This window comes from Zootoca vivipara, chromosome 2, assembly GCF_963506605.1.
Source record: "Zootoca vivipara chromosome 2, rZooViv1.1, whole genome shotgun sequence".
Classification (NCBI taxonomy): Eukaryota; Metazoa; Chordata; class Lepidosauria; order Squamata; family Lacertidae; genus Zootoca; species Zootoca vivipara.
In genome coordinates this window covers 40,993,332-41,017,219 of record NC_083277.1, presented here as the reverse complement: position 1 = coordinate 41,017,219, position 23,888 = coordinate 40,993,332, and the positions used below count along the sequence as shown (strand labels likewise).

Here is a 23,888-nt window from a genome sequence, read left to right as displayed (position 1 = left end):
TATATGCAACATAAAAGACACCCGGTTATTTTAAGCAACCAACACTTGCTCTGAACAAAACACAACAAAATCCACAACCATTGATTCACCTAGCAGCTTGTGTTTTCCCAAATGAAAATATCCAAATTAGAAAGAAAGCAATTGAACCTGTGAGCCAGTTGATAAATTTGAATCAACTTGTCTCCTTGAAATGGAAAAAGAGGATTTTGGTTATCTGGCATACAAACATTCAAAAGAAGAAAATAAAAACCATGTGAATCATATTCATGGCACAATTGTGCGAGGTTTGTACCCTATGAGCTGGATTCAGCTAAGCAGTTCCACTTGCTGAAGCCTAGCACAACTTTATAAAAAGGTTACATTCATGTTGCTTGCTCACCAGCATTGCTACAAAACCCAAGTTTGCATAAAATAAACATACCAATTCTCCTTTGTCAGAGGTTGGAGAACATACTTACAGAGCCAATTTAATTCAATTTAATATTCAGTTGGAAAACGATTCTGAAGTTATTTCTGTGCTGTGATGGAAGCAGACTGAGGGTGCGAGGAAATATTTTACTACAGCCCTAAAAGGGACATGGATTTATTTATTTATTTTACTAGCTTAGACCCACACTTGCAAAGGGCACGTGCCATGAAATTAACAGCTGAACTGACCAGCCTTCACACTCACTGACACTTCAGAAGCATATTGGCTGAAGCATCTACAAAACCCCAGAGCTTATTCACTACTCTGAATCATGCAAAGACCCTTCATCCTATGTAATCTACATCTCTACCACAAAGGATGTGATTTGCTGAAATACAGTTTGCAGCCAAAGAACCAGTTCTAACACTACCGGTACTGATCCTTTAAGTACCATATTTTTCCGTGTATAAGACACCCCCTATTTTGGGGGACTCCAAATTAAGAAAACACCCCTCAGCACTACCCGTGTATAAGACGAACCCCAATTTAAAACCTAATTTCTTGGTTTTTTTAAAAAAACACCTAGTCTTATACATGGAAAAAATACGGTAACTTTATTTGTTATTTATTTATCCTACTTTCCCCCCAGGAACTTTCTACACCAGGCACGTCCAACAGGTAGATTGTGATCTACCGGTAGATCACTGGACGTCTGTGGTAGATCACTGATAGATCACTGGCTCCCCCCAAAGAAGCTCAACAACTTTTGTCTCCCATAATAAAAGCTCCACATTTTTGCCCTGCACCTCCCCAAAACGGTCCTTCCTTCCTCCCTAAAAAAGTTCAACAACTTTGACCTGAACCCAAAAAAACCAGGGCTTTCCTTCCTAAAAAGAAGTTCAACTTTGAACTGAACCCCCAAAAGGGATTAGATCACTGCCAGTTTTTAACTCTGTTAGTAGATCGCAGTCTCTTGGGAGTTGGCCACCCCTGTTCTATACCATTAAAGACAAGTGAACAAGACACATCCCAAACATTCTCTCTTAATACAGAAGATGGTGTTACCACAGGAACCAACAAGGAGACTGTTCCCTCCCATTCATGCCTCTTGTAACACCTCACTGGATTGTTGGCAAGTATTAACTGCCAAATCCTCTCTGCGTTCATAACAAATTTCAGGTGTCTCAAGTACAGCAAATTTCCACGAGACTGGCTGAGACCCTTCTCTGCTGCCAGACCCTCTCCTGACACTCCAGAGACAGAAATAATAAATTTCCCCAATGTCTTTGCCTCTGCCCATGTTGCTGCTTGTTCCCGTGTGCTCCAACAAGTCCCAAACTGTTTGCATTATCAGCTGTAAGGTTAGTTGGAAAAAAACATTTTCTTTTTGCGCCATTTCGGGTGATCTCTTGCTTGGACATGCTCTTGCCCACAGCTCTGATCTGGCATAACCTGGTTACTAGAAGGGAGCAAACTCAGGTCTGCTTCTGCATTCTCACATGTTCAGACCAAACACTTAGAAATTTGTACTGGCAGTTCTACCTGCGAGTCAGCTGCACAAAAGCAGGGAAGGTAGCAGCACGTGCCTCTTTATAACAGGGCTTAAGCAGGAGAATTTTCTAATGGATTGCGTCCATCTTCTAAAATGGCTCTAAAATAGGATTAATAGTAATGGCTTCTCCAAGAACTTTGGCAAGTTTACTATTGTGAGAATACTACAGCTCTGTACACATTACCTTTTACACTGGCTCCAGGGCGCTCCCACTGCTGCCTTTTGAATCCATGTACCGACGTGGTACCTCTAGTTACGAACTTCCAGAGGTCCGTTATTAACCTGAAACTGTTCTTAACTAGAGGCGTGCTTTCGCTAATGGAGCCTCTTGCTGCCGCTGTGCCGCAAGCACACGATTTTCATTCTCATCTTGGGGCAAAGTGCTGAACTCGAGGTAACTCTTCCAGGTTAGTGGAGTTTGTAACCTGAAGCGTTTGTAACCTGAGACGTTTGTAACTCGAGGTACCACTGTACACACGTTACCCACTATACAGATTTATCCTGTAGTTTCTTAAGAAATACTGGTGTTCTTCCGCTCAAACCAGCTTCAATCTGAAAGGAAAACCTAAGCCACATTCATTTTGCATTAAGCTATACATCTAAGACAGTCATTGTGCACGTGCAGATGGCAGCTACATGAATATGAGTACGGGAGGTTGCAGGGGCAGGGAAGGTAAAGGAAAAGGACCCCTGGACGGTTAAGTCCTGTCAAAGGCGACTATGGGGTTGCAGTGCTCATCTCACTTTCAGGCCGAGGGAGCCGACATTTGTCCACAGACAGCTTTCCGGGTCATGTGGCCAGCATGACTACAACGCTTCTGGCACGACAGCAACCAGAGTGCACGGAAACGCCATTTACCTTCCCGCCACAGCGGTACCTATTTATCTACTTGCACTGGCATGCTTTCTAACTGCTAGGCTGGCAGGAGCTGGGACAGAGCAACAGGAGCTCACCCAGTCAAAGGGATTTGAACCACCAACCTTCTGATTGGCAAGCCCAAGAGGCTCGGTGGTTTGGACCACATCGCCACCCGGGGCAGGGAAACCAAGCTGTTAATGGGCATCAGATAAAACCATCTCCACTCCCTCTTTGGTGTGTATAGCAATGAGCAAGTGGAAGAACAAGAGGAACAACTTATATATATATCATGTGTGTGTGTGTGTGTGTGTGTGTGTGTGTGTGTGTGTGTGAGTGTGTGATATCTCATATATATATATTATATTATATTATATTATATTATATTATATTATATTATATTATATCATATCATATCATATCATATCATATCATATCATATCATATATATAATATATGAGAGGTGAACCATCCAATATGATTTATAAAGGTGGAAAAATAAAACAATAAACAGAAGCATAACAAAATACAGTAACTAGTTACATAAACAAACCCTACTGCCTGCCTTCATATGCTAAGGAAGTACAGATCACATAAACATAAATAAAAGGTCTAAGGGGTTAGGAAACAACTTTCACTATTAACCTTGCTACATTTTAAGTCACAAATGCATACATAGTCTGAGAAATCTTTGTTAGAGTTCCATAGCCGCTTCACATAATTATGGTTCCAAATATTCCTTTATTTGTGAGCCACAACAACTAGCTAGTTTTGAAAACTGCTGCAGATATTCTAGGAATGTTTGGACAGCCACATCCCAGCTTAATGAGCCAAAATATGGGTGAGCCTTTTCGCAGTACATACAACTCCATCGTTTCTTCCTCCATGGAATGAGCCAACATGCCAGAAAGTGTTCCATCAACTATTGTTTCTTGTTTTATCCAAACCAGGAAACTGAATGCTCCAGAATATACCAGAACATTATGCCTGCAGTACTTCAAACCATGGTTTAACATCCTGACTTGTTCCAAAGCTCTTAGCCATAGTTTCCCAGTTTGAATGGAACAGGAAACTATAGTTAATGGAATACTTCATCAATTGTTCCATGCACGGTCAAGGGGCACATTCATTTTAAGCCAAGATATGATTGTCAGCCAGTCTCTCCCAACAAACTGCCCATTTAACTTCTCTCTAACCTTCTTCTGTAGCTTATGTCCTCTGCTCATTCAAATCTTGCTTCATTCCTCCTAGGAGCTCTAAGCAGTCAATTCCCATAGGCAGCTCAAACAACCTGGTACTTCTGAATCCTACAAAATCTGCATTAAAAAATAAGTTTTTTACTACTCTTAAAGTGGTCAAAGTACAATCCAGGAGTTACATTATTCTTATAAATAAATGAAAAATTCTAAACCACCAGCTCATTTTAAAAATTCATGGGGGTGAACAATAAAAACATTAAAACATCATTAAATATAATCATAAAGTAAAATACATAAATATCTGAACTCTACAGGGCACAAGTGCCTGTATTCTTCAGTTTCAATGAGCTAGGGACACCTGACTCCATCTGGATTGCACTCTTGATCAAACACCGATCACAACAGGGTAACTGGAGTTGTGGTTTAATAAATATTAATATGATTATGATCATCCAAAGACCTTTAAACATCTCAGCCAGCCAGGTTGATATGCGAATTGGTTAAAGACCTTGGCTCTTTGGAAGCTTCCATTGGAATCTCTGACTACCTTCCAAAAGGGACAAGTAAATGGGGGGGAAATACTGATGGAGCAACATTCCTGCTTCCTCAACTCACTCGAACATCGTTGAATATTAATTGTTTTCAGACAAGGAAACCTGCTGAAATAGCTAAGTGTGGGCCAAATTCAATAAACCAACAACAGCCCCTAACAGCAAATGCTTTGCTAAGATAAAATTATGTTTAATTAAAGAGTACTGATCGCTTTTAATGAAATGCTGAAACCACCAAATGAGCTTGGATATGTAGAAACAAGCAGTTGCTTAAGCTCAAGTTTTTGGTACATAAAAGCACAGAGGGCAAAAGATGTAACAGCTGAGAGACTCGCAAGAAGCATGCAGTCTCATTTCCATATGGAGGAGGAAAAAAGTGTGCCCATGAATACATTTATTTTTGGAAAATTAATCTGTTAATTATTTTTCCTGCTGCAGGGCAAACTGGCATTTGACATCAATGTGCTTTACTCTACTACCAACTTTCAAGATTTCATCAAGCTGGTTACTGCAAACCACTCTATGGCAAAGCCTTATGTGGCATTTCAGCTGAACTGACATCAGTTACTTTTTATACACTGCTATGCTCTGCTTGACCCCTAAAATTTACTTAAATTAGTTTTGCAAACACTACTCCTTTAATCACATTCTCCCTTAACCAGTGTCTCGTATTTCCCATTCACTGAACACTTTGTTCTGTTCTATAATGGGTACTGGTATATATGAGGCTCTTTATGAGGAACAACTCAAACAGATTTTACTCATTCACATCCAAAAACAATAACAGGAATATATATTTCCTCCTCCTCTATCAAAATAAAATCAAACTTACTGAGAACTGAGGCCACTACCTCCTGAGCAGGCATCCCCAAACTTCGGCCCTCCAGATGTTTTGGACTACAATTCCCATCTTCCCCAACCACTGGTCCTGTTAGCTAGGGATCATGGGAGTTGTAGGCCAAAACATCTGGAGGGCCGCAGTTTGGGGATGCTTGCTCCTGAGAGTCACAACAAAACCGCCCTGCTGGTTCAAAAAAGGTTCCAAAATTCTGTGTCAGGCAATGGACATTGGGATATGAACCCAAGTCTATAGGGCATCCTTAACAGGATATCACTTAAGCAACATACAGTGGTATCTTGGGTTACGAACTTAATTCGTTCCAGAGGTCCGTTCTTAACCTGAGACCGTTCTTAACCTGAGGCGCGCTTTCACTAATGGGGCCTCCCGCTGCCGCGAGATTTTTGTTCTCATCCTGGGACAAAGTTTGCAACCCGAGGTACTACTTCCAGGTTAGAGGAGTTTGTAACCCGAAGCGTTTGTAACCCGAGGTACCACTGTACAATATATCATACACACATACGTCAAGATCCCCTGAAATGCCTTATACGGAAAGGCTGGTTTCACTATACAACCTCCGCATTTTGCAAGAATTCAGGTGGCTTTTCAATTACAGACTTAGCTTATTTTCTATCTGTGTGCATCACTCCCTACTATGCAAAAGAGTGAGGGATACCACACCCTTTTGTGATGGGCAGGCAAGAAACAACCTGCTACAATTGTCTTTAGAAAAGTCATATGAAAAATATCACTTCGGCCAAATACTTGAAGAAGACCCCTAGTTCCAAGCCTATAGGGGCAGGACGTGGGCTGAAGGCACATGAAGCAACAGCCTTGCTGAAGCTATAGAACACAAAGCTGCCAAGTTCTCCCTTTTTTTTAAGGGAAATTCCCTTATGCTGAATAGGCTTCCTCGCGAGAAAAGGGAAAACTTGGCAGCTATGATAGAACAGGGGTCCCCAAACTAAGGCCCGGGGGCCGGATGTGGCCCAATCACCTTCTAAATCCGGCCCGCGGACGGTCCGGGAATCAGCATGTTTTTACATGAGTAGAATGTGTCCTTTTATTTAAAATGCATCTCTGGGTTATTTGTGGGGCATAGGAATTCATTCATATATATTTTTTCAAAATATAGTCCAGCCCCCCACAAGGTCTGAGGGACAGTGGACCAGCCCCCTGCTGAAAAAGTTTGCTGACCCCTGCTATAGAACCCACCTTGGGCTCCATCAAAGAAGGGCAAGATTACAGTTCCCAAAATTGATTATGAATTGTGGTAACTTTTATTATAGTCAAATATTACATCAGAGAAAGTTGTTTACCAGTCCTTGTATTGTATTGCACCTTTTTTGTTCCACATCAGCATCAAGTTCAAGTATTTTAGTAGTTACAATAGTAGTTACAAAATGAGTTTAGATAAAATCGCTGTAAGTTGTTTTGGTGATTCGGATGTTTAATCTGAAATCAAGCTAGATTTAAGCTTGTTGGTGTCTCTGATATCTTCTCTCTCTTACATCATGGATGTTGGCTTGTATTATGCATGGATGTTCTGTACAATTGTTGTTGTTGTTGTTGTTGTTGTTGTTGCTACAAGTTTGTCATGGCCTTTGGCCAGAACGATAAACTTATGTATCAAGAACTAAGAACCATTAATTGCCATATTTTCTTATTGCTTAACTACTATGGCAGCATTACAAAAGCATTCAGGAAATCCTATGCAAACTTGCACTTGCAGTCTTCTTGCAATCATGTTGAATAGATGCCTGCCATTTGTTCTCCTCATCAAAAAGCCTGTTTGCTTCTCTAAGCCTCTCTAAACCTACAAAAAGCCTGTTTTGCTTCTCTAAACCTACAAATAACATATTTGTAGAGTTAAGAAAATGCATTGAAAATTGCATATACAAGAAAAATGGGATAAAGATGCCAAATCTCTACAGTAGCATAGTTACAATTAAATCATTATCTGATCTTGATTGAATAAGGAAAGGCTGAGCAACTTACAGACACACTGTACAGCAAATTATTATAATAATAATTATTAAATTTATATACCACTCTTAATCCGTAGATCTCAGGGCAGTTCACAACATAAAAATACAGTCTAAAACACAAAACACATGATAAAAACAAGAATTAAAAAACACAAAAAACACAAACCAATAAGACCCCCTTCCACAAGGCATCCTACAAAGAAAAATTCATAACCCTTTTTAAAACTAAGAATGCCTTAAGAGCTTTGTTATTACTCTTGTAAGGTTTCTAACTTAGCAGCATAGCTTGTATATTACATTTAGACCATTTAAATGAGTCCACTATGAAGCGTATTTCACTTAATCTTGCAGAACCTTGCAGTCTATATGTAAAGTTATTCAGTTTGGGGCATGTAAGTGTGCAAATCGTAGCCGTGATCAACTACCAATCCTATGCAGATTCAGCCATGGCAGCACAGCTGATTATTTATATCATAGGGCACATGTGGAGTTTCCCTACACAAGTGAAAGAAGGGCAAAAGATTCCTGCACTGCAGGAGGCTGGACTAGATAACCCTTGTGGTCCCTTTCCAACTCTACAAATCTATTGTTCTATGATTCAGCAGCAGCATCTGATGATTTTGTACAACCCATATACTTAGAAGAAAAGGAACTGAAATATTAGAGAAGGGAATAACAAATTCAAGAGGAAGAACCTACTGGTATTTAACCAGCAATTTTGACACAATTAAATGTGGGTTGTTTATTTTGTAATATAAATAGAAGCAAGAAACATCCAGAGACATCAAAGTGACATGATTTCACATGGAAAGTATGTTCCAAAATACCAAGAATGGGACTCAAAATATGGATTAGTTCATTGTGTTACTGCTCCCAATGTACTCTCTTTCCCTTCCTGAAGGGAAATTTCAATTCAAACTCATCGTTTGGAATTCAATTAATAAAGATCTAAAGCCGCAATCAACAAACTGCTTAATATGAAACAATCCCAATGCCTTTCATGGACATTCTGCCAAGTGAGAAGTTTCTGGATTGCACCTAGTCCTCTCATAAGATCAAATTGGCAGACACAGCATGCATGACAAGATAAAAGTATCATTCAAAACCTTTTCGTGAAAATGGGAATGCACCTCCTGTGAAAGCCAAGAGCTCTAACATCTCCCATTGCCTTAACAGGGCACAGCTAATTAGTATAACAAAATAGCGCAGCATGGGTGGTCAAGGATATAAAAGTCCAGAGGCAATTAAAACTATGGTGTGTGCGTGTTTCTTACTTTTTTACTTTTACTTTCAATCCTCACCAGAGGATTACACATGCAAACTTCTTCATATCAGTTGTTGTATAGGGAACCCACCTTTGTCTGCATGAAACTGGAGATAAGTTATTTCTGAAAAATCGTTTTTATGATATTCACATCACCGCTTTCAAATGTCTGGTTGTTAACCCCATATCCAAGTTTTCCAACAATACAGTTACATAAGCTGCATAGTGCATGCAACCTTTCTACAGCTGATTAAATTGTGTGCTGCTTTGACTGACTACATGCTGCTTTTGGCAGATATTGCAATGAAAAAAGACCATAGTCTGCATTTCTCTTACGTACCGCATCAACCCAGAGAATTGCTGTAGACACTTTATTATAGTCACGGTCTAAAGTGGAGCTAAGAGCACAATGCCTTCTTTTCCGGTGGGCATGCATAGTTAGATTTTGACCCATATGAGCCCCATGAAATGCCTCTCCAGAAGGTCAGAGGACCTCCTGAACAGAATGGGATAGAGCACAGAGCAATGCGGGCGAGAGGGGAAGCATCCAAAATTGGGTGGAAGCACCTCTGCTTGCACATGCTGCTTCCACCCAACTTTGGGCGATTCCTCCTTCCCACTGCAGCTCAGGATGATTCCCCAACTTCTGGAGAGGCTTTTCAGGAAGCACAAGAGGAAAGAGAATGCAGGAATCCAAGTCGGTTACTCCTCCTATGATACTTCAGCAGGACACATGACTTCAGAGAGTTATCACTGCTTCTTAAGTGGTATCCAACTAGAAGGGTTTCTTTCATATTCTGACTGCAACTGAGGAGACGGACACTCTATGCCACAAGCAGTTAATTTCCACAGCAATCTTCATGCTCCAGTTTGTCTTCCTCCCCACATAATACTGTATTCATCACTACGGAGAAACCGTCTCTTCCATTATAAGAGCTTTTGTTTTTGTTTTGTTTTGTAAGCAGTGAATCTGTGCTGATTCAAGTTTTTAAAAAGTAAGAAATCCAAGTTTGTGAACTGATAAGGAGAAAGCATTTGAAGTATGCAAAATCATGGAATCAAAGAACAGGAATATTTCACCCAAGGTGGGGCTCAAACCCACGTCCCTGAGATTTAAGAGCCTCATACTCTACCAACTAAGGTGTGCAAACATTAATGGTGGAAAGAAAGATAGCTGTAATTGGACGCTATGACCACATTATATCTGTGCTTCATTAACTCTGCTGGCTCCCAGTTTATTCAAGGCTCATTTCAAAGTACTAATTTCAACCTTTAAAGCCCTTCAGAGCTTGGGACTAGGATCCCTAAGAACCACTTGCCTTCACATTTACCTGCTCATGAACTAAAATGTTTGACATGTTCCTTCTTAAGGTGCCCCCATTACCTGAGGTCTGGGCCCAGGGGAAAGAGTACTATTGGACAATGGTATCGGTCCCAGCTCCTGCCAACCTAGCAGTTCGAAAGCACGTCAAAGTGCAAGTAGATAAATAGGTACCGCTACAGCGGGAAGGTAAACAGTGTTTCCGTGTGCTGCTCTGGTTTGTCATGCTGGCCACATGACCTGGAAGCTGTACGCCGGCTCCCTCAGCCAATAACGCGAGATGAGCGCAGCAACCCCAGAGTCGGTCACGACTGGACCTAATGGTCAGGAGTCCCTTTACCTTTACCTTTATCCAATCAATGACCTACAAAGGCCTTATTACTGTCCCAAGTTCTTCAACCTTCTCTGCATTTCTGTAAGGCCACGTTGTGTTTCTTTTATACGTTGTAACGATTTAATACTTGCATTAATGTATTTGCTTTATTGAAATTTTAACTTCTTGTAACCCCCACACCCACCCCCCGCAAATCTGGCAGAAACGCAGAGAGAAATACCACATAATGAAAATGCACAAAAACTGCTGGCTTGGACACAACATATATATCAATTTTGGGTTCTGGAAAAGCATACTATGTTGTTTCATCCATACATTTCCTCTCTATATCCAGTGCCACAGGAATAAAAAGCATACTTCTGGTTCTGGAGCTTGTGCGCTTCTGCAAAATACAACACTATCGAGCCACTAGTACCATGGAAGTCATTGTATATGGGAGACCCAAATGCAACAGAAGCTCAACCTTTATTCACGGTACTATTCCACACTTTTGCTCCTACTGTAATAATTCATAGACCAACACGTAGGTACAAACTCCTCCAGAAACCCAATCCTGCGATGTAAACCCCTGTTCACGATTCCACACTCGGTTATACTGAAACCAAACCATGCATAGTCATCATGGCCCTTCTCCAATAGTAGTCAAGATGCTACAACAGCAGCAAGCAAATGCCATAGCAGATTGAGGCATACCAGCGGTAGTTATTTGCCTGTTTAAAAGCCACGCTTTAAATCATTTCACATACTAGAATGTCAAAGTGGATAACCGCTGCCCGAACACCACTCAGAATCCCCCCAAGTCAACCACAGGTTCAGGTAATTGTGACCTCCCGCTTTACAACAGAAATGCATAATTTCCGTATTGGTCTTTGATGAGGGGACCACAGACTTGAAAAGAGGAAACAATTACCCTCATTAGAATTTCACCCAAGCATGAGATTTAATCACAGGCTATGGACCTGCCAATGGGTTTAGGGGTCTCTCAATGGAGATAAAATTGCTCTGAGGGTGGGGATGGGGAAGACCCAATGACAACATCGGTCAGCTGGAGACTGTGCTTTGTCTTTAGAAAACAGCTGTCAAATATAAGGAATTTGTAGTGCTCTCACTTGTAAATGACATACATGCCGGGGGGGGGGGGGGGTTGAGGACACACAGCACAATTTCTTTCTTTTGTTCCAAAACAGTCTTTGCTTACTTCTGAAGACTTTCTTATCCAGTGAAATACAATTCTGCCCACAGCAGCACCATGGGAATAAGGGGTGGACTTTGTTTAGCGAAAGTACACTTAAAGAACAAAAACAGCGACAGCGACTAAAAATAGGCTCTTTCATGCACATGCTTCCCAAAGCTCATGTGCAGACACAACTTAAGTCTTCACATATGTTCATGTAGAAGATACCAAAACAACCTTCCAATAAAGTCCACAACTGTAAAAAAAATAAACCCATCTGCCTGCACAGGTCCATGTAAGTCAGGCATCCCCAAACTGCGGCCCTCCAGATGTTTTGGCCTACAACTCCCATGATCCCTAGCTAACAGGACCAGTGGTCAAGGATGATGGGAATTGTAGTCCAAAACATCTGGAGGGCCGAAGTTTGGGGGTGCCTGATGTAAGTCATCAGTGTGTCACAGGTTAACTGAAAGCAGGGTGTAGTTTACAAAAGCTTCCAACCCTGTCACCTCCTGGGCTGCCTTCTTCTTTTTTCCCTCTTACAAAAGAAGATTCTTTCTGTATTCATGTAACCAAAGAAGGAACTGTTTACAAGCCTGAAATAGAAAGCTTTACAAAGCCTATGAGCAGGGGGTTTTTTTTCCAGCCGAAATTTGCTGAAGTTCCGGCAACTCTCAGGTGGGCACCATTGCCATTCTAAGAGGAGGAGGGAGGTGTTTGTAGTGAGTTCCAGCACCTCTTTTCCCAGAAAAATAGCACTCCCTATTTGGTTGCCATCTATAAGCAAAGCAAAATAAACCAATGGCATCTGCTTTTCATTTATGCCTGACAAGCAGTACGATGCTAACCACGCTGCCACAGAACAGTTCTTCACGAAGCTTACTTCCAAGCGAACGTATTAAAGCTTGGAATGAAAAAGCACCGAGCAACACCAAAGCCTGCATGTGCTTTCATCAGCAAAAGGTGGTTCAATAATATTGCCTATTTCTTACTCTAGATTAGGGGACCGGAGATCAAAGGATGTCTCATTAAAGCCAGAGAAAAGAATAACCTGAAAGCAGATGCAGGAATAAAAACATCTTCTTTGGGGCATCACAGATAAGATTATCCTTTAGGAGATTTTGTTTTCCAGCTTCCCCAAGAAGTAGACCAAATTAAAGGCTTCCACCCAATAAACTATCAATGTGCAGGGGGGGGGGGGTGTTTCGGAAAGCAAGCTGAAGAGATGTGCTAATCCTACTAAGATTGAAAGCATGTAGTTCACATCAGTCACCATCTGCAAAAATTCTTATTATAGTAATAGTAAAATACCTCCGAACAGTAGTTTCTAACCAAACTCTTCTAATAGTCATATGCATGTGCCTGTTTGTATTACACTTGCACATAAACACACACACAAAAGCTTATGGTGGGCTGCAGCCACGCCAGATTCTGGTAATGCTGATAATCACAATCTAACACAGAACTAATCAGCTTGGGCTTGAAACAGAAATCATAATTCAAATTGGGACCCGACACTAATCATTTGATGTTCACTTGAAAAGATTAGATAGGCTGCGCGAGAACATTTTGGTAGAAGTGCAGATAAGAACACGGGGAACGGGAATTATTGGTATTTACTCTGCCTGTAATGCTTACGGAAGCAAACTGTTTAGAAAAGCGGCACTTCAGAATGGCTATTTAGTCTGAAATTTACAGACAGCACAGAAAACATTTTCTCACAGTATATACAATATCTTTCCCATCATATCTATCCTCTGGGCTGTTCTTGTTTTTCATTGCAGGAATCTCACTCAATTTTCTCCATTATAGGATACAACCCGAGGTACACTATACATGCAAGAAGCCAACTGAAAATTGAGAAGGTTTGATTCTCCTCTCCCTGGCTTGCTCATGGCAGTCTCAAAATTGATGTCTCTTAGAAACAAGAATGTAGGCAATCTGGAATAAATGTAAAAAAAGGAGCAATTAATAATCCAGATTATAATAACCCATCTACATAAGAACAGGCCAGAAAGCTGGATCTCTTGCCTAGAAAACTCTGTTTAAGGAAAAGTACCGTATACCCCTAGATCCTGTTGGAATTATCTGTAATTGAAGGGTGGGTAGAATAAAAATAATATAATTACTACTATATTAGACAGAATTCTGAAGGTATACTATATTAAACACATACTCAGCTTGTACTTTAAAAGCTTTTGGGGTATATAAGCAACATCTTAGTGCAATCTGATATGCTTTGCACTTGGCACAAACTAACTTAATGAATCTAGTGAGGGGAACTTCTGGAATAGCCATTTTAAGACACTGTAGTCAGGCAGACAATATGTCTTCACCAACAAATGCAGAATCATAGAGTTGGAAAAGATCTCAAAAGTCATATAATCTGTCACCCTGCTGATGCAGGAAATTTGCTGCCACAGCTTCCCTGAGAAGGCGTCCAGCCGTTGCTTAGAAATGTCTACTGAAGGAGAGTCCAACAGCTTCCAAGGCAGTCCATTCTCCTATTTTTTTTATAAAAAAACCCATACCATCAGGAAGTTCTTCCCATAGTTTGGCCTTCCCCATATTTACCTACCCAAATATTAAGATCAGCTTCAGAGGCCATACTCTAGATGAGTGTCTGACAACATAGTATGGTCTTTTCAGCACCAGGGGAGAAATTTCTGCTTACCCTAGATTCATTAAGTTGTTTTATATTATTATTATTATTATTATTATTATTATTATTATTATTATTATTATTATTAGCTATCCAGAAAGATTTGTGTTATGAGGCAGCACACAGGTAGTGAAAATAAATAACTATTTAAAAACCCTTTCTTGTATTTTGAAACCACTGGTTTGCGTCTTACGCCCTGGAGAAGCAAGAGAAAACAAATTTGATTCATATGGCAGTCCTTCACATATTTATTTTATTCATTTCATAAAACAGATATACCACTTGATTGTAAGAAAGATCCTCAAAGCTGTTTATGTATTTGAAGATGGTTATCATGTCACCTCCCAATCATCGCTTTTCCAGGATAAACGTACAGAACTCCTTCAATATTTCCTCAAAGGATTTGATCTCCTAACCTCTCATCCCTTTTGTTGTCCTCCTCTGGATGGGTCTCAGTGCATCAATATCCTTCTTAAACTGCATAGAGTGGGGCCATTACTACTTGTGAATTTATATATCTTCCAGTTTTCTCCCCCCCCCCCTTTTCCCTCATGGTTTTAACATGTAAAAAGTCCAAGGATATTTTACACTACAGCCACCATGCCACTCCTAAATTCTGCTGCTCCGAGCTTACTTGAAGGCCTTAGAACCAAAAACGCAATATGAGGGGAAGCGGAGAGTCAGAAGACAATTGGGAGTTACGGTGTTTAATTATCTCTCTTTTGTTTATTTCTAGTATGACTATAAGGGGATGTTCCCTAACACATCAATGCATGCAACAGTACTAAACGCTGCAAAATAACCCCTCTGCAGCACCACAAATCCAACTCAATGGTGTAATGTTGGAAAATGTCAATCACTTCTCCTACCTAGGCAGTTACCTTTCCACAAGGGTCAACATCGATGCCGAAATCCAGCATTGCCTCAGCTCTGCGAGTGTGGCATTCTCCCGATTGAAGTGGAGAGTGTTTGAGGTCCAGGACATTCGCAGGGAAACCAAAATGCTTGTTTACAAAGCTATTGCACTACCAACCTTACTGTATGCTTGTGAAACATGGCCCACTTACAAACGCCATCTTCAACTTCTTGAAAGATTCCATCAACGGTGTCCCTGAAAATTTTTACACATCACTTGGGAAGACAAGTGAACTAATATCAGTGTACTGGAAGAAGCAAAGATCACCAGTGTTGAAGCAATGATTCTTCAACATCAACTTCATTGGACTGGTGATGTTGTGCAGATGCCTGATGATCATCTTCCAAAGCAACTACTCTATTCCGAACTTTAAAATGGAAAGCGTAATGCTGGTGGTCAACAAAAGAGGTTTAAAGACTGTCTCAAGACAAATCTTTTAAAATGTAGTATAAACACCAACAACTGAGCGCTCCAGTTGGAGAACAGCCTTTGAAGACACTCGAACTCAGGAGACAAGGGAGAAACGTGCTAAGAGGAAGGCACGCTTGGCAAATCCACACCATGATCAACTCCCGCCCAGGAACCAATGTCCCCACTGTGGAAGGACGTGTGGGTCCAGAACTGGCCTCCACAGTCACTTACGGACCCATTGTTAAAATCATGTTTATGGAAGACAATCTTACTTGGTTACGAGTGATCACCAAAGAAGAAGATTACATATATTAAAACTTGACCCCCTTATCTGCAAGTGAAAGAAGAGCAGCCAATTTATTTTCTTAACTAACAAATATTTTGCACTACAACAGTGATGGGTGGTATCAAACTACTATGTCATATTCAGAATGGACATATTCAAATCAATGGAATTAAGTTAGTAATGACTACCTTAGGTTGACTGATTTCAATTAGTCTTCTCTGAGTGTGACTTAGTAGACTTAGAAATGACTTAGTAGTCACACTACCTAGTACAGGCATTCCCAAACTTCGGCCATCCAGATGTTTTGAACTACAATTCCCATAATCCCTGACCACTGGTCCTCTTAGCTAGGGATCATGGGAGTTGTAGGCCAAAACATCTGGAGGGCCGCAGTTTGGGGATGCCTGACCTAGTATTTACATAATGAAGCATAAGACAAGACTCTTTCTCCCATGAAATGATAGGTGCCTGGACTCCAGACAAGGTTAACAGGATACTTTAAGGAGGAAATTAATCAGACAGAGTGTCCTCCACTTTTTGTTTTAAATCAAGGGGGGGGGGTACTGAAAAGGAGAACCGGAATTCAAGTTTGAACTTCAAGCTATGCAGCCCTTCATTTTATTTTCTCCCAATTCTAATTCAGTGACCTGTTACCCTACACATCTATCCTAAAGATCCTACTTTGCAAGCAAACACTGCCCTCTTGTGCACTAGCATATTGAGCAGAGGGATTTTGTATGCTTTTTAAAGGTAAATGCGTAACGCCAACAGTAGATTTCTATATATTCATCCATTTTTGTTTTAGGCATTAAGGAACATGTATTACAAGTTAAAAACAGACAAAACGCAAAGCAGAAACTCTGGCCCAACCACAGTGTTGATAAATGGGAAATGCATCTTACATCCTGCTTACTCAAAAGTGTGTCTGCACAAGATTGCAACAGAGTAGAGCAAGCCTATGTGTGATTACTCAGAAATAGGTTTCATTGCTGTTCATTCACTGGGGCTTTCTCCCCTGTAAATGCATTTAGGACTGCACTCTTGAAGAGGTGTTTCATTGCAAAAAGGACTGAACTAAGTGACTGGCAGAAAACACGAGCTGGAGTGGGTTATGATTTCCATAGAGAAAATTGGCAAGTAGGGTGCTTGACCACTTCCTTGCCTCTCACATTCCCTCTGCAGTCTCCCCAATTTTAGAAGAATTGAGAACAAATCAATTTGGGAAAGGGGTACATGGAAGGCAAAAGCAGAAGGCACGGGGAATTAAGGACACATGCCATCACTCACCTGAAAAATCACACTCCTTATACAGTACACTGTTTTTCAGGAAAGAAACAGTGACTCCATGTTTAAGTATTGTGTTTGCTGCCTAACAACTAGTTTGGTCCTACAGAGGAATGCACATGTTTATTACAGAGTTCTCTACATAGAACTGCCTACAATCAGAAGCACACTGAGCTCGTTTCAAATAAATCCCTTGAAAATGTCACATGGCACATTAGCAGAATTTCAGACCTTTTTAAAATGATTTTTTCCCATTTTGTTTTCAAAGGTAATATTTTGCTAGCCCATTTCTTGATGCAGATGTTTTCCACAGATGACAATAGATATGCTGCCTTCTACTGATTTGGACCATTGATCTATCTAGCATAGTACTGTCTTTTCTGATTGGCTGTTGTTCTCCAGGGTTTCAGGTGGTAGCTCTTCCCAGCTCTGATCCTTTTGCATGCAAGGCCGCAAGGCAGATGCTCCATCACTGAGCTATGGTCCTTCTCCATGAGACAAATTTTAGAGTTCCAGTAGCCTGTAGAAATTTAGTCTATGCTGAAAATGCAAAGAAAGGAGCCTAAGATGGGCCATTTTCATCATGATGCTAACTACAGAACAAGAACGAGATCTTCAATCAGCTGTTGCCCTTCTCTGTAGGAGTGAGGGGGGGACGGTTCCATCATTTCTAACACCCTAATGATAGATGACTGGATATGTAGGCCAATAATGATTTGATTAGGTAGGGCAGTTCGATAGGCTGAACGCAAGTATTTAGATAAAACCAGGAAGGCTACTATGGTAATCTTACAAATAATCTAAATAAGAGGAAAACAATTGAGGCAGTAGTAATAACTCCACAATTTTCTTGATCTTCCATGACTTTAACAGTAGTTATTTGCATCAGCAAAACCCACTTTTGCTGTATTCAGCTTCTCCTCCTCCCCACCAGCCCTTGCAGGAGTTCAAAAGTCTTGGCCCTTCAATGTATCAGGTATGAATTAATACCCTTCCTTAAAAGAACACAGCAGCAAAGTGGAAACAGACACTTGTAGGCAGCCGTCTTTGAAACGAGCTGCAGGGACAAATGGTGACAATGAAGCTCCGGTCAAAAGTAAAAAGGTCAAAGGTTCAGACAAGTGTAAGGAATTACAAAACTACAAGTTCGTCTCCGTTCCTCCCACAGGTTTAGACAATCTGGATCAAGCAGGAGCTTTCGAATTAAAACACTGCAAGTCTATTCTGGAATTCACACTTCCATGAAGAACAAAAGGCAATATATATTCTTGATCTGCTCTTGCAGAAGCTCTCTCGGTTAATACAAAGTCAGCAAAAACAACGGGCATCTTAAAAACAGTTTAACCTAAAACAAACAGTTCAGCAGGCAGTGCTCTGTGTGTGGGGGGCAAGAGGGAAGAAAGGGTAAGGTGAAGTAATCATGTTCTCCTGTATTAGTGCGCTGACCCTTTGTAGGGCATGAAATTAACTATCAGCAAGTAAAAAATCTGCTACTTGTTAAACTACTTTGCTACGCAGAGTGGCCTTAAAATAAAATATGGGGATTGGATTTCCTCTGAAAGATTAACTTGTATAACCTCTCAGCAGGCTTCCCCTATCACTGAACTCTAGCAGAAACTGCTCAGCACCTAATTGGAGAGATGCAGACGTTTTGCAAGAATTTACAGAATAATTCTGAAAACTGGACTGGCTAGAACACCTTACCTTGACAGTCATGCCTGGTCTTGGAATACATTTTAGCACTGGCCATTTAAAGTGTATCTTAAAAAAAGGGAGAGAACTTTGATAGACATGCAGTGAGAGGAGGAAACCGGAGCCCAAACCCACCATTTAAATCCAACCTTGACTACCAACTTAATCTTACCGCCCAACCTTTTAGAAATGTCAGGGGTGGAACGATCTGTAGCATTCTCTATTCCTAGCATGTAGGTAAAAAATTATTTTGATTTAAAACATGATATGCTTTGTTTTCAAGGGCAAAGTCTCTAAGAAAAATGTAAGCACAGAGAATGAAATATGACTTCCATCTTCCATTCCTCTTCTGTTTTGTTACTGTTCAAATATTCTGCATTTATTAAAACATAAAAGTTTTATCCTTAAGTTTTAGTGTGTTCTTTTGCAAAGTACCTCCAAGGTCAGATATTGCCCAGCATAATAGGATAGATCCTGCTATACGAAATTCATTTAGCAAAACTATCTTGACACTACATTATTTTATCGGATATAATTTTAGTTTAAAACTTCAAGCAAAGAAACTGCCACCCTGAGAAGTATTCATACAATTCAACCAACTTGTGTGAGAATGTGATTGAACACCCATACACAAAACCCTTTTAAAACCAAGAACCTTTAGTTCTATATGCAAAATAAACGATCTTGACAACCCGTTGAAAACCAAACAAGCTATTTCTCTATAAGGCACATCAGATTACGGGCATCTGCATTTAAGCAGGTATTTTTCCACCAATGAAGTAACAGCAATCTGCATTTGATGAAGTGCCTATCAAAAATGTTTCACAACACTGATCAGCTTTGATATACAGATTGCAAAACAGATTGTGTCATTCAGAACCAGGACTGAAATGGAAATATAATTTTTTAACAGGTGCCATCTCTATTATCTTTCCAGAACCAATTGAAGACTTTCCTTTTCCAACAAGCCTTTTAAGTGAAGATTTTTATCCAAGTCTGTATTTTAAATAAACTTTTATTGTTGATATTTTTATTGTTAAATTGCTTCAGGATTTTTCACAGCAAGCCACTAATAAATGAAACAAACAAACACTCGAAACCTGTATATGCATGGAAATATAATTTTTAAAATCTCTGGTTGCTCCACCTGTGTCTGTGATCAAAGTAGACGTCATTTTACTGAGGTGCCACAAGACTGCTTGTATGCAATGAGCTTATATTTTTATTTATTTATATCCTGCCCTCTTGCCGGAATAGCAGAGTGGGTAGCAGAAAAACCTCTAAAGATCAATAAATAAAAACCACATCATACATCACCCCTCGCAGATGAGTAAATTTCAAAAAAGGGCTGAATACTAGACTGAATCATCTGTGTTTTTAGCTGGCAACAAAAGAGCTTCAACAGAGGAGCCAGATGAGTATCAAGGAGCATGGAGGTCCAAAACCAGGGTGCCACCATGAAGAAGGCCAGACAGAACAACAAATACAATTCTTCAAATGCGAAACACTTCTCTAGGCAATATTAATTCCTAGGCAGAACAATATCTTGCCTTTACTAATCACTTTATGCAGAATGAATGAATGAATGAAAATTGCTGGATAAAGGCCACAATCCCAGTACAATTTATCTTTATTTCTTCCGTCTGCCTTTAGCAGGGCACCTTGCAAATAATGAACGTGGGAAATGCAGCCAAATTTACTTTCAGGACATTTTTCATGCTACCCTAAACTGTGCATCTTAAAACCTGCCAAACAGAATGAATTGGAAAAACACACACTCACAATGGTAACTGGAGAGCTTTCAGGCACAATTTCCTTTGCTGTCAGTCACAAAACACTATTTTGTAAAGGAAAGGAACTATACAAATACATTAAACATTAAGTTTAAAATTATTTTATATGCAATTGTTTTCTGATCTTATTATCCACAGCCAGCCATCATCTATGCTCTATTTTTTGAAAAAGAGACAATTGTGCTTCACTTTTACACATAGTAAGAACCTCGCATGCCCATTTGGCTACCAAGTGTGTGGTGGAGGGCAACTTTTTGCACTAACAGGAGCACATTGGGGAGGAAAGCCTATTCCTCCCACCCATACCCAATTTACCTTCCTTGCACAGGGATGCAAACAAGCCACACATTCAACCCTCTCCACCATAACATCATGAGGGCAAAACGGCTCCTGCAAAAACAACAGCACAGCAACTTCCTCCAACCACTTGGTGAGGAAGGTTTGCTATTGCAGGTCCTGCCAAGCAACCAGAAAGAATAAATGCAAATGATTGCCTCTGCCTGCTTACTTGCTTGCTCACTCACTCAGTCTCTGTAGTGGTGGCATGACAGGGAGCTTTGAGCTGAGGGGGACAAGGAGGTTGAACCAGTCCTCTACCAGAATCAATAAATGAGTATACATTCTTTTCAGAGCACAGGCAGGCAACCCACCCATCCCTGGCAGTTTTGCCTCTGTCTGCCTCTTACCTCCAATAATGGTGCGAATAAGGGAGGCATGTCCCGGGCAATCCACCAAGGTCAGTTGGAGCTCGCCAGGCTCGGTCCCCAGGTGCGGAGGCAACTCTGTACAGAGGCAGGAGAAGCCCAAGTCCAAGGTGATTCCCCGAGCTCGGCTCTGCGGGGCTCGGTCAAAGGCAGCAGTGGAGCCAACAGTGCTAAGGGCCCGCGCGAGAGCAGTCTTGCCACTGTCAATGTGGCCCAGGACACCAACATTTATATTCAGTCGATGAGAGGTGCTGGGCTTCGGGACAGGGGGAGTAGCAGCTGCACCAGCCATGGATGTCTTGAAAGCAGTTCTTTTCTCTTTCAAGGCGGTTCTGCTTGCAACACCACCCCTGTGACAACACAGGCCAGGTTGGGACTGTTCCAATCGCAGGAAACTGTAAAACAAACAATAATTTTAAAAAGTAGTGGGTGAGCTGTGGGAATGAGTATGAAGTTCTGCTTCGCTCTGCTATGAGCATCCTGAATACAAAGCAGTTCCCCAATGACACCCAGCTGTACAAATTACCTTACATTCTCTCCATATTCTAAAATGAAATGCCACATTACTATGCACACAACATAAACCTAGACTGGCTTTCCCAACACAGGCCAAGAATGCATGGCTAAGGATGATGGGAACTGCAGCACAAACCATTTGGAGTTCCTCTTAGAGGAAGGGCCATAGCTCAGTGGTGGAGAATCTTTTTATGCTCAAGTTCAGTCTCTGGCATCTCCAGGTAGGGCTGGGAATGTCACCTGTCAGAAACTGTGGAGAGCTGCTGGCGTCTGAATAGATAATACTGAGCTAGATGGACTTATGGTCTGATCTAGGCTATGTACACATTAGTGGCTAACATGCAGCGAGTTCCTTTCCCCCTGCTGCACTTCCAAGTCACATTTGCATGGTGTTGTACACAGCAGAGGGGGGGCAGGGATGTCTTCACCCAATGCACCATTGTCTTTTTCGTAAAGCAACCCCTCAACTCCTATTCACGAGGTTGTCATCTGTGCATGCACTGTCATCCGCACCTGTGCAACAGTGGTCTCCAATGCACACACCTAAGCTTAACCACAAAACAATGGCGGTTTACACTTTAAAACCAGACGGAAACTGGAAAGTATTTTCCAAGAAACTGCAGGATAAGGATTGTGTGGCTGATGTCACATGTACTGTACAGACGTCTTCAAACACCAGCGGTGGGGGTGCACCGGAGCATAAGGAAACAAGAGTGTGTACACAGTGTCAGTCTAAGGTGGCTTCCTAAGTTTCTTATTTATTTAAATTAAACAACTTGCACACCGATTAACTACAATAGTCTCTAAGCGGCTTGTTGTTGTTGTTTAGTCGCGTCCGACTCTTCGTGACCCCATGGACCATAAGCACGCCAGGAACTCCTGTCTTGCACTGCCTCCCGCAGTTTGGTCAAACTCATGTTCGTAGCTTCGAGAACACTGTCCAACCATCTCATCCTCTGTCGTCCCCTTCTCCTTGTGCCCTAAATCTTTCCCAACATCAGGGTCTTTTCCAGGGAGTCTTCTCTTCTCATGAGGTGGCCAAAGTATTGGAGCCTCAGCCTCAGCTTTGTAAGCCTCAGCGGCTTACAAAGATACAATAAAAAAGAATCAATTAAATCTATAAAATGAAACTTCGGTCAAAAAATGCTAGCTTGGGAAACCCAGCCAGATGGGCAGGGTATAACTAATAAATTATTATTATTATTATGGCTGGAATGGGGGGGGGGAAATGCTGGGCACCAGATTGCAAGTGCTGTCCTCAGGTGCACTGTCAGGGCTCGGGAGTCGGGGAGAGACCCTTGCTACTTTCTCTTCCGCCACCCCTCACCCTTACCATAGAGGTAAAAAAGGGGGCTGGTTTTTCTTTCACTCGTTACAATGATTCATGTCTCCTCCCCCCTGCCGCCCTTGCGGTGCAGAAAGGGACTCCCATGGGGCTTATCCACCCGCGGCTTTCGTGTGCATTGACTGTGCACTGGAGGCTGCCTGAGCCTCAGTTTTGTGGGTGTCCTCCACGTGACGTTTCCCTGATGCAGCATCCAACCTCATGGTTTTTCGTTTTCGCTTTTTTTTTTACAGTCATTTCGGATTCCCCTGATGCCTGGGAAAATCCGAAGTTAAGGCACACATACAAACACACACAAATAAATACAGCCCTAAATTCGCTTACCGGCCACGCTCCTGCGGTTTGCTTTCCCTTGCCCTAATCTACTCACTCAACACCCCAGCCCAGCCCACGCCCCCTGCAGCAGGCTTCACACTCCACTTCCGCCCCGCGTTGCCTCCGCTTCCGGTATCCCTGCGAATGCACCCGCCCGCTTGCTGGGAAGTACAATAAGCGGCAGCCAGAGTTCGCCGCTTTTGGCTCACAGAGGGTTAAAAGAAGCGAAAGAGGCGGATTTCTAGAGAGGAAGGAAATTGGAGGAAAGGGAGAGGGGAAATAGGGTGTCCTCCAGAACCAAGCCTCCTCCTTCCTCTCTGCCCCGCCCCCGTACTGTCTTGGACATGGAGCTTGATGCAGGGGAGAGGGAGCAAACAAGTTATTGCGGAGAGAGTTTTCCCTGTTTCTCTGCGCGCGGCAAGACGAAACGGCCTTTGTGTTTCCCCGGCCGGGGGTGTTGCTAAGCCCCTACCCTCCC

General features: G+C 41.6%; 1 protein-coding gene and 1 long non-coding RNA gene across 2 annotated transcripts in view; both read right to left on the bottom strand.

The window, feature by feature from the left end:
• Positions 1-23,536, bottom strand: part of EEFSEC (eukaryotic elongation factor, selenocysteine-tRNA specific) — a 167,727-nt gene extending 144,191 nt beyond the window's left edge. Inside the window, exons 1-2 of the mRNA XM_035106448.2 lie at positions 23,420-23,536; positions 21,217-21,629 (exon numbers count right to left, since the gene is read on the bottom strand). Coding sequence (XP_034962339.2) covers positions 21,217-21,526 — 310 coding nt within the window. The 5' untranslated portion in view covers positions 21,527-21,629; positions 23,420-23,536. The remainder of the gene's footprint in view (positions 1-21,216; positions 21,630-23,419) is intronic.
• On the bottom strand, positions 14,008-21,210 carry LOC132591706 (uncharacterized). The gene is made up of 2 exons (XR_009557097.1): positions 16,171-21,210; positions 14,008-16,026 (listed from the first exon to the last, which is right to left on the bottom strand). It is a non-coding gene; the product is annotated as an uncharacterized LOC132591706 (long non-coding RNA).
• Positions 23,537-23,888: the final 352 nt, after the last annotated feature.